Source organism: Tachysurus vachellii, chromosome 1 (genome assembly GCF_030014155.1).
Source record: "Tachysurus vachellii isolate PV-2020 chromosome 1, HZAU_Pvac_v1, whole genome shotgun sequence".
Lineage (NCBI taxonomy): Eukaryota > Metazoa > Chordata > Actinopteri > Siluriformes > Bagridae > Tachysurus > Tachysurus vachellii.
The window spans coordinates 2166954-2181953 of record NC_083460.1 but is presented as its reverse complement, the minus strand read 5'-3'; the positions used below and the strand labels follow the sequence as shown (position 1 = coordinate 2181953).

The following is a 15000-nucleotide window of genomic DNA, read 5'->3' as shown; positions in this document are numbered from 1 at the left end:
ACAAGGTGTTCTTTAAAACGGCGATTAAACAGGGTTTGCTTTCAGAGCTGTAGATACACGAGTGTGTAATTGGCTTCAGCAACTGTGAATAATGATTTCAGTGACAGACACAGAGCCTCAGTTTATTACAGAGATTACAGGTATTTGATTCTTAATTTATTCTTTTTGCTTTGTAAACAAGTTTCAGATTTTTATTTATTTATTTATTAATGGCTATAGAAATATATTGATAATCTCTCTCTCTCTCTCTCTCTCTCTCTCTCTCTCTCTCTCTCTCTCTCTCTGATTCCACACCTAAATGATTCAATTCAATTTGATTCAATTTATTTTATAGAGCTTTTAACAATTTCGTATTGTCTCAAAGCAGCTTTACAGAAGTATGGAAACAGAAGAGAGAGAAAAAGAAATAAATATATAATAAGAAGAAAAATAAAAATAAATAAGTGAATACATACAATTAAAGTTGAAAATTTAATATACTATATTTTAAAATTTAACATACTATATATTTATCCCTAATGACACTTTTTTTGGTTAACGTTACTTTTGATGGCTTTTGCGCTTCCACGTTGGTCATAATCTATGAAAAGACACATTTTTTTACTCCCTTTTAAAGCCTCGGCGCTCGTTACAGGTCCTAATGTCGGTGTTCATGCAGGAGGAAACATCCTGGGGAATAACGTATAGAAACCGTCTCCACGAACACAACGGTCAGATACGCTGTTGTAGAAAACACATCTGCGTCATCTGGTCAATCAGAATCCAGAAGTGACAGCGCAGCCTTCCAGGAATAAAGAGGTGATGTAGGCACCTTGGCGTCTCTGTAGGGTTATTTAATAAAGTCGTAGGTTTTATTTTTTTCCTCCAGGCTGCTGTGGCCCTTTAAGCCAGAAATAGCTGTTGGAGTGTCGGATGGGGATCGGTGCGGGGGAGGGGAGACGCGAGGCCTGATAATGGCGAGGTTAGCTCGAGCGTTTTAGCTTTTTAACCCTGACGCAGCAGGCAAGGAGGGGGCATGGAAACCCCTGCTATACCCTATACTGTCTTTTCCAGCACTAAGCCAGCACCGATCAGGTCTGTGTCACAGCAGGGAGGAATTATTTACTTTTGAAAGTAGTTCCTTATTTAAGTAGTTAAGACCCATCACTGAATGTAAATAAAGCTAACGTCAGTATGACGTTTGCACTGTTCCTCAGTTTCCTGCATCACTGGCTGCTGCTGCTGACCGTCCGAGTGTTCAAATTTTAGACTTTAACACTTCCCCTCAGTTTCCACATCACCAGATATTGTCCAGCCATCGATTTTTGTCTCGGCACTCGGATAACGCGAGGCCCGCGTGTATTCGGGAACGATCTGTGTAAACACCGATTAATGGCCTCGATCAATCAAAGTTCTGTGTAAGATGACACACAGGAAGTCCGTGCGTGTGTGTGTGTGTGTGTGTGTGTGTGTGAGTAGGGTCTCAAGAGATTCATCACTCTATTTTTATCTGCGTTTGTGTGGTGACATCAGAGATACGCCACGGCTGTGAAAGGCTTAACCCTTGATAGAGTTTCTGTTTGCGTGTGTGTGTGTTTGCGTGTGTGTGTGTTTGCGTAGGTGTCTGTCTGTGTGTATTTGGTGGGTGTTTGTCTTGCTGTTTTTCTCTCTCTCAGGCAAAATGGGGGGGTTGGTGCTGATAAGGACACACTCGTTTTCAGCTTCTGGAAATGAAAGCAACCATGCTATGGTAACTTAGGTGGGCGTGTATCAACTGTTTGTGGGCGTGTATCAACTGTTTGTGGGCGTGTATCAACTGTTTGTGGGCGTGTATCAACTGTTTCTGTCTGTTTTGGGCGTGCACTGTCCACTGAATTAGCTCTATCTCTATATTATGTCTATTCCTTCCTTCCAAGTGTTATATTTTTACTCACATTTGAGGTCTTATAACAAATAGGAATTAAACTCTTTAACTCTTTAGTGTTGTATCTAATTTGCATACAGTCGAGAAAAATCTCAATAAAGAAGTCTAGTGTGGCCGAACTCAATCCACCCCTCCCCCAGGTGTGTGTGTGTATATGTGTGTGTATATATGTGTGTGTATATGTGTGTGTGTACACATGATGCTGGTGTCTAAGACACAGTCATGCAAAGTGAAAAATATTAAACACAAGATGATATGATGAGTTTCATTGTTCAGGGTTAAAGAGACGGTTGTAAAACAAACGTCCGTGCCTGTGTCGTGTGGCGTGATGGAGACAAAGGGTATCATATCACACCATATTGTTTGGTCATGGTGTAAACAGGAGGCTTCTGAAAGGCCGTGTCGGCGTTGTAGGCTGTGCGCAGGTTCACTCTGCTCTGCCAGTCGAGCCTGGGGATTAGTGAGGGAATGGAGAGAAGAGGAAGGAAGTGAGTTGAGAGAGAGAGAGAGAGAGAGAAAGAGAGAGCAAGCGAGCAAGAGAGAGTGTTACTGGAGGGCAGAGAGCAGGAGAAAGGACGATGGGGGAAGGGTTGCTCAGATGAGCACTTTTTTTTTTTTTTTGTCTGCGCATGCTGCGAACAAACAAAACAATATGCAATGTGATGTGCAGCTCTGATGTTTTTAAAAGCCGTAATGCTAGTTCAGGGAAGTGCATGTACATGTTTGAGGTTGTGTATGTATGTGTGTGTGTGTGTGTGTTGGGTTGGGTTAATTATCTCACTTGCTCACTGATAAGGGCACTCTTGGCTCAACATGCCAATTGTGTGACTGCGCAGGCAGTCGTCTATGTTTTAAGTCTTAACTATTTCAGGAATTTCCTTCTCTCTCTCTCTCTCTCTGTCTGTCTGTCTGTCTGTTTGTCTCTCTCTCTCTGTCTCTCTCTCTCTCTGTCTGTCTGTTTATTTGTCTGTCTCTCTCTCTCTCTCTGTCTGTCTGTCTATTTGTCTGTCTCTCTCTCCCTCTCGCTGTCTCTCTCTGTCTGTCTCTCTCTCTGTCTGTCTCTATCTCTCTCTCTCTCTGTCTTTATTTGTCTGTCTCTCTCTCTCTCTCTCTCTCTCTGTCTGTCTGTCTATTTGTCTGTCTCTCTCTCTCTCTCTCTCTCTCTCTCTCTCTCTCTGTCTCTCTCTCTCTGTCTGTCTGTCTATTTGTCTGTCTCTCTCTCCCTCTCGCTGTCTCTCTCTGTCTGTCTCTCTCTCTGTCTGTCTCTATCTCTCTCTCTCTCTGTCTGTTTATTTGTCTCTCTCTCTCTCTCTCTCTCTCTCTCTCTCTCTCTCTCTCTCTCTCTCTGTCTCTCTCTGTCTGTCTATTTGTCTGTCTCTCTCTCCCTCTCTCTGTCTGTCTCTCTCTCTGTCTGTCTCTATCTCTCTGTCTCTGTCTGTCTGTCTTTCTTTCTCTTTTTTAAACGAACAGCTTGGCTGTTGTTTTCCAGACCGGGATAGAGTTAGAGGTGGAGGGTGTGTGTCCGTGTGTACGTGAGTGGTGGAGGGAAGGAGGGGGGTTTCGGAGCGAGAGCGCTCGAGTCTGTAGGGGGTTGGAATGCTGCGCTGCGCTCTCGAGGCCAGGCCGAGGATTAGAGAGCCAATGTTTTGCCCAAATTCCTCATGATATTGTGGATCTTCGGGTTGGAAATGTCTGAACCGTCGCTCAGCTCAGAGAGAGAGAGAGAGAAAGAGACGTCCTGTCCCTCCCGAGCCGAACTTCTTCAAGACGGATTAGTTTGGTTTACATTCCACGATTTAATCTCCACTTTCCCCCCAAAAGTCCCTGGAGTAGCGTTTCACTGTTTCACTCTAACACAAACACCAACACTGAATATTGTTACTAGTTTGACTCGATTCCTTTTACTCGATTCGTTCATTGGCGTCAGGATCAGATCCATCGGGTCTTTAAAACACACCGTTAGATGTATTTTCCGACCCATTCGAACAGACTCCGCCCCAAGCTGCAGTCGTGCTCCTGGTTCCTGTCCACAGAGTTCTAGTGCTGAGATCTTCGAGAGTTCATCAGGAGTCCATTAACGACGTGGTCATTTAGGTGTGTACAGATTTGGTCTGTAACTGTGGGTTGCTGCAGAAACCGTGAGCTAAAGACAAAAGAATTTCATCCCCCATTGTGTCACCTGTGTGTGATATGGTTGCTGTGGTAACGCTAGAATTCTGGGATGTGATCTGAGTTGTCTGCTCTGGAAGTGTGAGTGCACGCTCCTGTTAATCCCTGCACTGCACTGCTGACTGGACTGAACTGGTCTGGACTGGTTTCTGGACTAGACTAGATTCTGAACTGAACTGGTCTGGACTGGTTTCTGGACTAGACTAGATTCTGAACTGAACTGGTCTGGACTGGTTTCTGGACTAGACTAGATTCTGAAATGAACTGGTCTGGACTGGTTTCTGGACTAGACTAGATTCCGAACTGGACTGTTCTGGACTGGTTTCCTGACCTGCTTGTTTGTGGTCAGGATAAGACTGGATACTGTTCTGAAGTGGACTGGTTTCAGAACAGTGGACCCGACATATCTAGTCTGATTTCTGGTCTGGCCTGGTCTCATACGGACTGGTTTCTGGACAGGTTTAGACCGGTCAGGACTGGTTTGGTTTCAGGACTCATCACATGCCATTGGTGAACAACTCGCTGTTTCTTTATGTGAACAATAATGCAGTACAGTGTGACAGATTTAGACTCGTCTCCTCTAAACAAGTTTGACATCATCAACTACAAAAACGTCCACGTCGATATTTTTCTGCGAGAGATGATGTTCCGTGTACGGACGACTACGGCACGCAATCTGTTTAGCAAGCTGTGGCGCCGAGAACGATGTTTTATCGCTTTACTTTGACGACAGACAGGATGTTCGACACAGTGGAGACTAGAGAAGAAAATGCAGACGACGAGACAGGCTCGGCATTAAAAAAAAACAGCTGACATCAGCAACCCAGCCTTGTCCGTCACCCAGAGATCCACTCCAGTAGAGGTTCCTCACAGCGGTGTGAAAACAAGGCTAAGATATATTTTAGCATGGTTCTACTTAAGCTCCACCTCCTCTCAGTTCTCATTGGTTACCTTAAATCGCTGAGGTTTGAAAAGCAACAAAATAACATCCAGCTAGCCGAATAATCCATTTCCTGTTTACGTCATCGTATTCACACGATCACAGAAAGTATATCAGCCTGCGACCTCTCCGTCTCAACCACTCACTTTAAGGACCCTCGTTTTGCATTCTGTGGTTTAATTGCCGCTAATGGCGCTTTTATCGGGAAGGTCAATTGGACCGGGGCAGGCGAGCACACGCACAGCCTCGGCTCTCCACAAGCTAATTGCTCAGGCCACTCGGGCCGTCCGCGAGCCCTAAAGAGTCTCTTCATACACAAGAGTTTCTGAAAATAGAATAAGAGCTTTCGGTTCAGATGTATGTCGTGAACCTCAGACCATTTCCTTTTGAATCATTTATGGGGAAAGAGAAACATGGCTATATGCTTTTTTTTTTTTTTCGAAAAATCTACAAATATTAAATATTAGCCCTTTTTTCTGATGGACAGATGGACATGTAAACCTCTAAGCTGGGTTTCTGCAGGCACTGGAGACTCAAGGCTCTGAAATTGGGTGATCCTGGTGGAGGAAATGTTCAGCGCACAACATCATTATTAGTTCATTAATATTTTTGTTTGTTTCTCGAGAATTTGATCTCGCCGACGTCTCGATTACATCTCGGACGTTTTATCGCTATTCGGTCGTCACGGTCCTTCGGTAGACACGAAGCCGCACGGTTCCCGTTAAGCAAAGTGGTTCCACATTGAGCGGCGAGCGTGAGATGAGTCACAGCTCTGAAGAAGCGAAAGCCGAGATGACAGACAGCCCTTTCAGCTGGAGGGATAGAGAGATGGGGAGATAGAGAGAGAGGGATGAGACAGAGTGCTGAGGAAATAGCAGGGGAAGCCAGTGGAGGAGGCAGCAGATGGAGAGAGAGCTTCTTGTTTGAAGTTTCTTTCTCTCTCTCTCTCGATCTGCTCCTCCTTCGTCTCTCAGGACCAGCTGTCAGGAGCCGTTAGACTTACAGCGTATCACTTTACAGCAAAACAATGGAATAATCGAACTGTTGACACTAATGCTTTTTGGGTCTTGTTCACCAATCTGTTCCATGATTTGTGCGTGTGCGCGTGTGCGCGTGTGCGCGCGTGTGCGTGCGTGTGCGTGTGCGTGCGTGTGCGTGTGCGTGCGTGTGCGTGCGTGTGCGTGTGCGTGTGCGTGTGTGTGTGTGTGTGTGTGGCTTCAGCACAGTGTCAGGCCTCTGTGTTTTTTGACGTCTGGACCAGACTAGTGTTCTCCAACAACAACACGATCATTATTAACCCTTGTTGTAGTCGCTGATTTTAATGATGCGCAGGTCGTTCTGTTCTTTAATGGAGTCTCGTAAGGTCCCGACCCCTGACCTCTGACCTCTCACCCAGTGTTTTTATACGACTCTCCGATTTCTATCTCTGCGTGCTCTCTTCTGTCAATCATTAACACAACACCATGGAAACTGAACAGCAGCTCCATCTTTAGCAGCTGACAGGAGGAGGGACCACCAGGAGTCCTGTCTTTATACCACACACACACACACACACACACACACACATACACACACAATCTTCCTCCCCTTATCAATTGTATTCAAGCTACTTTATTGGCTTGACAAACAGCAGCACATTTGTATTGGCTAAACACACACACACACACACACACACACACACACTCCTCTTACTATTCTCTCTCTCTCTGTCTCTATTTCACTCACATTCTCACCTTATAATCTCTCTGACCACATTCACACACCCACTCATCCCTCCATTTACAAATCCACTCTCTCTCTCTCTCTCTCTCTCTCTCTCTCTCTCTCTCTCTCCTCACACTAGCTGTGTGTCCATTATTCACTCATCCTTTAACCCCCAGACTCTCATCCTGCCTGATGTCACACATTGAGATGGCGTCAGGAGAAGGACTTTGTTACCAGGCAGATGGCACTCATCCGCTAGCTCCATGGAGATGGACGAGTGTGATCCCTCACTCCACGTTTACACCCCCTCCACCCCCCTTCTTCTTCTTCTTTTACCACGTGCAAAGTAAACGTGTAAATAAGCAAACCAATAACACCTGTCCCCCGAGGGAGAGACGGTGGAGACACAGCAGGCCTATTTTGGCTGCTAAATGAGTGCTCGCTCGGTAAAGCCTGCTCGCGGACTCATCACCAGAAATGATATCGGATGCTTTAATGACGCTACAGGGTGCAGTTTATTTTCTCATTTTCCATGACATGCTTTGATAGCGGTTGCATCCAATGCTGTCTTTTTTACGCTGCTCTGTAATGTGTGTCTGTCCTTATGAGACGATCTTTCAAACGTACACAAAAGACCCGTTAAAGCGGTTAATGTGATAAAAATCGCTTCACAGCTGTTTCTCTGTGATGTGATGTAATGCAGCAGTAATAGTGTCTGTTCAAAATGCAGGAGGCCACACCCCCTTTACTGTGACTGATGGACAGAGGCCACACCCCCTTTACTGTGACTTGGACGTAGGCCACGCCTCCTTTACTGTGACTGATGGACGGAGGCCACACCTCCTTTACTCTATCTGATGGACGGAGGCCACGCCTCCTTTACTGTATCTGATGGACGGAGGCCACGCCTCCTTTACTGTGACTGATGGATGGGAGGCCACGCCTCCTTTACTGTGACTGTTGGACGGAGGCCACACCTCCTTTACTGTGACTGATGGACGGGAGGCCACACCTCCTTTACTGTGACTGATGGATGGGAGGCCACGCCTCCTTTACTGTGACTGTTGGACGGAGGCCACACCTCCTTTACTGTGACTGATGGACGGGAGGCTACACCTCCTTTACTGTGACTGATGGACGGAGGCCACACCTCCTTTACTGTGACTGATGGACGGAGGCCACACCTCCTTTACTGTGACTTGGATGGAGGCCACACCTCCTTTACTGTGACTGATGGACAGAGGCCACACCTCCTTTACTGTGACTGATGGACGGAGGCCACACCTCTTTTACTGTGACTTGGATGGAGGCCACACCTCTTTTACTGTGACTGATGGACAGAGGCCACACCTCTTTTACTGTGACTGATGGACGGAGACCACACCTCCTTTAGTGTGACTTGGATGGAGGCCACACCTCCTTTACTGTGACTGATGGACAGAGGCCACACCTCTTTTACTGTGACTGATGGACGGAGACCACACCTCCTTTAGTGTGACTGAAGGACAGAGGCCACACCTCCTTTACTGTGACTGATGGACGGAGGCCACACCTCCTTTACTGTGACTTGGATGGAGGCCACACCTCCTTTACTGTGACTGATGGACGGAGACCACACCTCCTTTAGTGTGACTGAAGGACAGAGGCCACACCTCCTTTACTGCGACTGATGGACAGAGACCTCCTTCATGAAGATTAACAGACAAATAGGCCACACCTCCTTTACTGCGACTGATGGACAGAGACCTCCTTCATGAAGATTAACAGACAAATAGGCCACACCTCCTTCACAGATTTCTTTCTCAGGCAGTTCTATACATTAACTCACCTGCTGTAAAAAATCAGCCGTGGTTGAAGTGAATATATTATTTCTCTCACACCAGGTATACGAGCTGTTGTTATTTTTGAGGTCAGCACTCGTTCAGGATCCTCATTTAATCATGTGACAAGGTGAAGTGAGCTTTGTAGCCATCTGCAACGGGATCTCATCAGGACATAAGGAGATGAGCTGTGGACGGACGGATATGAGGGTCAGGATGAACAGCACTGAGAAATCTCTCTCTCTCTCTATTTCTGTCTCTATCTCTCTGTGTAGCTCTGACATTTTTCATTTCCCTCTCTCTCTCCCTCTCTCTCTCTCTCTCTCTCTCGTCTGTCGTCTGTTCTTCTTTCTGCCCCATTTCTATTTCCTGACCTCAAGACGGCCACTTTTGCGTATTTCACTTAACATTTTCTCAGGTTGGACAAAACGAACGAGAACATCACTAACGTAACAAATACGCAGATAAACACATGACTGCTCTCTGCCCCTTTCAGCTGGCAGCGTTCGCAGTAACAGCATTCGCAGTAACAGCGTAGACGTCTAATTCGAGCTGGTAAACCACAGACCGTGGGCACGGCCCGAGCAGGAAATGGAGGCTGCATGACATGTTGTTTAGACTGTTTCTGGTGGTGCCGAGTGGCCCTGGGCCGTGAGCTCGCTCTTCCTCACTCCATAGGGGTTTGTGATGGTCTGATAAGAGTGATTGATTAAGGAAGCTGGAAAGAGTCGTGTTTTTCCCCCCTCCAAGAAGGATGGAGGCTTTTTTTTTTACTCCTGCTGTTCTCCGGGAGACTTTACAAGCTGATAACACCAGTCTTGTGTTCTGTGAGGCGGAGGTTCTCCAGGGGGTTTATTGTGAGGATCTGCTCCGTATTCTCATGCAGATGCACTGCTTCGCTCTTTTTTTTTTTTTTTTTTCTAAATAAAGTCTGGGGGTCGCCTTTAGATGCAATATACAGTGTTTTTAAAGGTAGTCAGATAAGAAGCCAGCTCGACAAGCCGGTATAAACGGCATAGCTAATGCCTGAGCTCCTCCATCTTGTTCACGGGCATCAAAATAAAGCATTAAAAAGTAATCGATAGTGATATCGGGGCTGGGCAATATGACGAGATCGTATCGATATCATGATAAATAAATAACTTCACAATATACTTACCTGAGATGTTGTGTGTGTGTGCTCTCGTATCTTTCTCAAACTTTTGTTTAATATCCAACTATTTATTAAAATGTCTTCTAGTATCGCGATACGATGTGTTTCTTTTATGGTAAAGAGACAGGGTTAACATTTAGGAAAGGATGTTTTGCGGACGTGAAATTAAACGCGACTATAAAAGGATAAAAAGTACAACATGACGAACGTGAGCAGTAAATAAAGATTTGGGCAAATTGATGTGGTGTAAGAGGAATAAAACACACTGTTATAACAGCACAAGCCAGTGTTTTAATCCCTACTTAAAAGCAGCAAGCAGTCGACAGGGGAAAAAAAATTATAACGTAGGCTTTAGGATGAAGGGATAAAAGTTTCAGTGCATTAAGGAGCATAAAGAACCACATCCTGGAAATAAATGAAATTAAATTTCTCTAGAGTCATTAGGGGTTTTTTTTACATCCTGACAGAAGGGTGCTGAGTTGTTCTGATTGTTAAGCAGATGTTCCCGCCTTATTTAGAAACTCGTCTAGCCACAGATGGATTTAGAGCAGCGAGCCTCGGGCCGTGCACCAAACCTGCAATCCCTCTTTCAGGAGATCTCCTTTTCTTATGAAAATGTCCTCTGTCAGTCCTCCGCCTTTTTCCTGCTCTTTACACGTCACCCAGCAGGTCATTCCTCTGTCTGTCTCGGTGAGCTGAAACTCCTCATCCTCACCACGTCCATCCGGCCCGGTAATCACCGCTCCAGGTCAGAACCTCTCCGCCGTGAGGATTTATCCCACTGACTTTTTGTCCCACTAGTCTTTCAGACCAACCTAATCTCACTCGGATTCTCTCGTTTACGCCGCTCGGACACAAAGAGGATTACGCCGGCCCAGAAAATATGTCCCTCTGGCCTCGTTCATCACCGCCAGAGGATTAAACTTCACTAGAGGAGCGTTTAAAGAACTTCATACTTGTGTCTAAATGTTATTCTGCTTCTAATCCGGTCTCCAAATAACGACCCGTACTTACTAAATTGTTTGCACATACTCTGTTGTGTCACTTTGACCCCCTCCACCGACCCAAGGTGGCTGGATTACAGACACGGAAAGAGCGATCTGAAACGAAACTTTAACGTTTCAAACGAAAACAATTCCAAGTGGGAGCTCAAACTTTAAATACGCTCCAGCTGGGATACGTCATCCTGCCTGAAAGATTCAGGTTCAGCTGATTTAATCTCCTGTCTGCGTCACAGACCGCAGACTCACTCGCTAAAGAGCACGAACGTGACATAAACGTGAGCGTGACGTACACGCCGCGTCTTAACCTTTCACTAGTTAGTGCACACAGCACGGTTTGGCACGCAGCCCCGAATTCTCGAAAACATACGCCATCACATGAGATGAGAACTGAGAAGATCTGCACCAAATCCTGAGCTTTAAATAAACTCTGAGCAACAGTTTAAACTTTCACTCGATCTGTGTACGAGTGCAGAAGCACCAGTTCATACACCAGCAACGTGCTTCAAATTTCTTTCCTTTTAAAATTCCAAACGTTTTATACTAATTGACTTCTGAAGATTTTTTTTATACCTCACTACAGCAACGTTTTATTTTTCTTAAACAGTTAGTTTAAGATTTGACTAAAATACAACACACAAGTTTAATGTACTTTCTGCACTTCAAAATCAAACCTTGAAGGCCGTAGGTCGTTTTTAACGTTCAGCTCCGCCTTCTGACTTTAAGCCACGCCTCCTACCTGAATCTAGTACAGGGCGGAGTGACGGCAATAGGCTTCCTTCAGTCGTTCGCTCCATGCCATGTTATCACCTTCTACCTCCTGATAAAAGCGGGAGCTGTAACAAGATGAAGCTCTTAGAAGGATTGGAGCTTAAGACGCTGCTCTACCTGCTGTAAGTCTCTTAAATCCTGACCTTTGTTCTAATCAGATTTTATACCCGGGGTGCTGGATTGAGCTCCAACTCGAGCCAACACGGGAGATTAAACTCTCGGATGCACCAAATAACCCCCTGAGACTTGAACTATGCTTTCTTTTCTTTCTTTTTTTTTCCTTCTGTGTTTCCTTCATTTTCTTTATAAACACAGCCCGATCGTGGCATCCAAACCAAACCGGGTTTAAAAATTCCTGCCAAATTTACAAAACCTTTTCACCGTAGTCATCAGGTATGATTACAAACGCCAAGTTTCTCCAGCTTTACATTTAAGCCCATCCACAAACCTCCAGACATGGCAAACAGCTCACAGAGAGCAGACAACAAAATGACGACTAAACAGTGGAAATGTGAAGAGTGTATCAGCTACCACACACACACACACACACACACACACACTCTTCTCCTCTTCTAGGGTGCCATTAGTTTTATCCCAATTGAGCAAATTGTCTTATTTATCTATGTTACATAAGTGATTCTCCATATATGTAAATATAATGAAGCTGCCGGTGTAGCTTCATGCAAACATCACGTGTGTCACTGACAAATAATAGGTAGAGAGTAAGTGGAAGGAATTCTGTTCCCCACAGAGAACACACACACACACACACATACACACACACTGACGTAATCAGGGCGCTGAGTGGCTTCAGTACTGACGTTAAAGCGCACGAACATCTTGATCCACAGAGGTGATAAGAAAAGAAAAACATAAGCAGCTCTGTATCTCTGCTTGCATTACTGAGAGACTCTACTGTACTGTTTCCTGTAATCCGATCATGTTGCCGGTGGTTTCCGATGGTCGTGTATCGTTACGCAATTAAAAAAAAAAAAAAAAACATTTCCAGTCTGATTCATAACTACAGGAGTGGCAGATGTTAGATACAACACACACCCTTCATCTCCACGGCAGACACGTTAATAGAATCACTGAGCGATCATCAGCGTCCGAAGTGCTGGCCTTGCACGAAAACATCCAGCGCTGTCAGAAAAGCTGCCCATAATCCTAAGCGACGTTCATCGTAATTGGCTGTGATTGATTAGAAGCCTGGAGAAAAAAAAAATCGCCGCTCGTTATGAAGACGAGAGGTCTCCGATGAGCCCGCGAGCACACATTTCCGCTATCGATTTTGCTGACGCTTGCATTTTTAGTGTAATAGTTAGAAGACAGGACAGTTCAGAAAACAAGCCAACTCCAGCACGTCATCGCACAAATGTGGTGCTCGGATCAAATGATATAACGTGCTGGGTTTTTATTTTACATTCCTTCATATGAGTAACTGAGAGACTGGAATCAAACGAATCATCTGAATCAATTAAATCAAATGAATCAAGTGAATCAAATGAGTCAACTGAGTCAAATAGATCAAATGAATCAAACAAATCATCTAAATCAAATGAATCAAGTAAATCAAATTCAGCAGAGTCAAATATATCAAACGAATCATCTGAATCAATTAAATCATCTGAATCAAGTAAATCAAATGAGTCAACTGAGTCAAATAGATCAAATGAATCAAACGAATCATCTAAATCAAATGAATCAAGTAAATCAAATGAGTCAACAGAGTCAAATATATCAAACGAATCATCAAATAGTCAAATATATCAAACGAATCCCCCACGAGTGAGGGAAGGATGGAGCGGGAGATCGACAGGCGGATCGGTGCATCTTCTGCAGTGATGCGGTCGATATACCGGTCTGTTGTGGTGAAGAAAGAGCTGAGCCGCAAGGCGAAGCTCTCTATTTACCAGTCGATCTACGTTCCTACCCTCACCTATGGTCATGAGCTTTGGGTCATGACCGAAAGGACAAGATCCCGGATACAGGCGGCCGAAATGAGTTTCCTCCGCAGGGTGGCTGGGCGCTCCCTTAGAGATAGGGTGAGGAGCTCGGTCACCCGGGAGGAGCTCAGAGTAGAGCCGCTGCTCCTCCACATCGAGAGGCGTCAGCTAAGGTGGCTCGGGCATCTGTTCCGGATGCCTCCTGGACGCCTCCCTGGGGAGGTGTTCCGGGCATGCCCAACCGGGAGGAGGCCCCAGGGAAGACCTAGGACACGCTGGAGGGACTATGTCTCTCGGCTGGCATGGGAACGACTCAGTATTCCCCCGGAAGAGCTGGAGGAAGTGTCTGGGGAGAGGGAAGTCTGGGCGTCCCTGCTTAGACTGCTGCCCCCGCGACCCGGCCCCGGATAAGCGGTAGAAAATGGATGGATGGATGGATGGATGGATGGATGGATGGAGTCAACCAAGTCAAATGAGTCAACCAAGTCAAATAGATCAAATGAATCCAACTAATCATCTGAATCAATTAAATCAAATGAATCAAGTAAATCAAACGAGTCAAATAGATCAAATTAATCAAATGAATCAAGTAAATCAAATGAGTCAAAAGAGTCAAATAGATCAAATGAATCAAACGAATCATCTGAATTAATTAAATCAAATGAATCAAGTAAATCAAATGAGTCAACCAAGTCAAGTAGATCAAATGAATCCAACGAATCATCTGAATCAATTAAATCAAATTAGTCAACCAAGTCAAATAGATCAAATGAATCAACTCAATCAAGTGAATCATCTGTCTTGTGGAGTTCGGCTCAGACACTACAATCAGGAAGAAATTGTTTTGGGGCTTAATAATTCGAACACGTTGTAGTTGTTTTGCCGTTTTTCTTACTCTTGCTTACGTTAGTGAGTCAAATTATGATTTATTTGCTTAAGTATTAAAATCTTGACCTTTTTGTCGCATTCGTCATCATAAGTCTGCATTCCTTCAAATGTATGAATAAACCCGAGACACGAATAAAATGTTTTAAATCAATACACAGCAGTCAATTTCCTCACGTTCTACAGTGCAATTTATCCTTCTATTGTATAAATAAACGCGAGACCGGAATAAGGACGTCGAAAGAATCAGACAAATCGAACGTATCCGTGATTCAGCGTAAGGCTTTCACATTTAAATTTCAAACACGACTAGGACAAATTGAATGCATCAAAGACAAGAAATCTGGAATTAGCTGGTTATAATCATTACAATCAAAAGAGTACACGGCGAATATTAGGACAACTGATTTAAACGTTCTGTCCGCTGTCTTTCCACAGAGTGCAGCAGCAGCTCCGAGCCCTGTTCTGGGAAACCTGCCACCCGGAGATGGCATGCCAGGTGGGCCGATGCCCCCCGGATTCTTCCAGGTAAGCCTTTATCCTGCACCTTTATTAACCGGCGTCCATCAGCCTGCGGTGTCGGACAGTCAAACAGCAGGCTATCGCTTGTGCCTCACCTCCCTTCTCTTTACTCCTAAACACACATGCGCACAAACACGTGCCATCCGTTTTGAGCCGGCACACACAGAGGGGCCATTATGCCTCCGC

The 15000-nt window shown here is 45.1% G+C and overlaps 1 protein-coding gene across 2 annotated transcripts in view; it reads left to right on the top strand.

Moving 5' to 3' along the window:
* The window catches only part of ssbp3a (single stranded DNA binding protein 3a), a 29705-nt gene that overhangs the window by 4273 nt on the left and 10432 nt on the right, over positions 1 to 15000 (top strand). For both annotated transcript variants that reach the window (XM_060867436.1, XM_060867444.1), the window contains exon 5: positions 14731 to 14820. In XM_060867436.1, coding sequence (XP_060723419.1) covers positions 14731 to 14820 — 90 coding nt within the window. The remainder of the gene's footprint in view (positions 1 to 14730; positions 14821 to 15000) is intronic.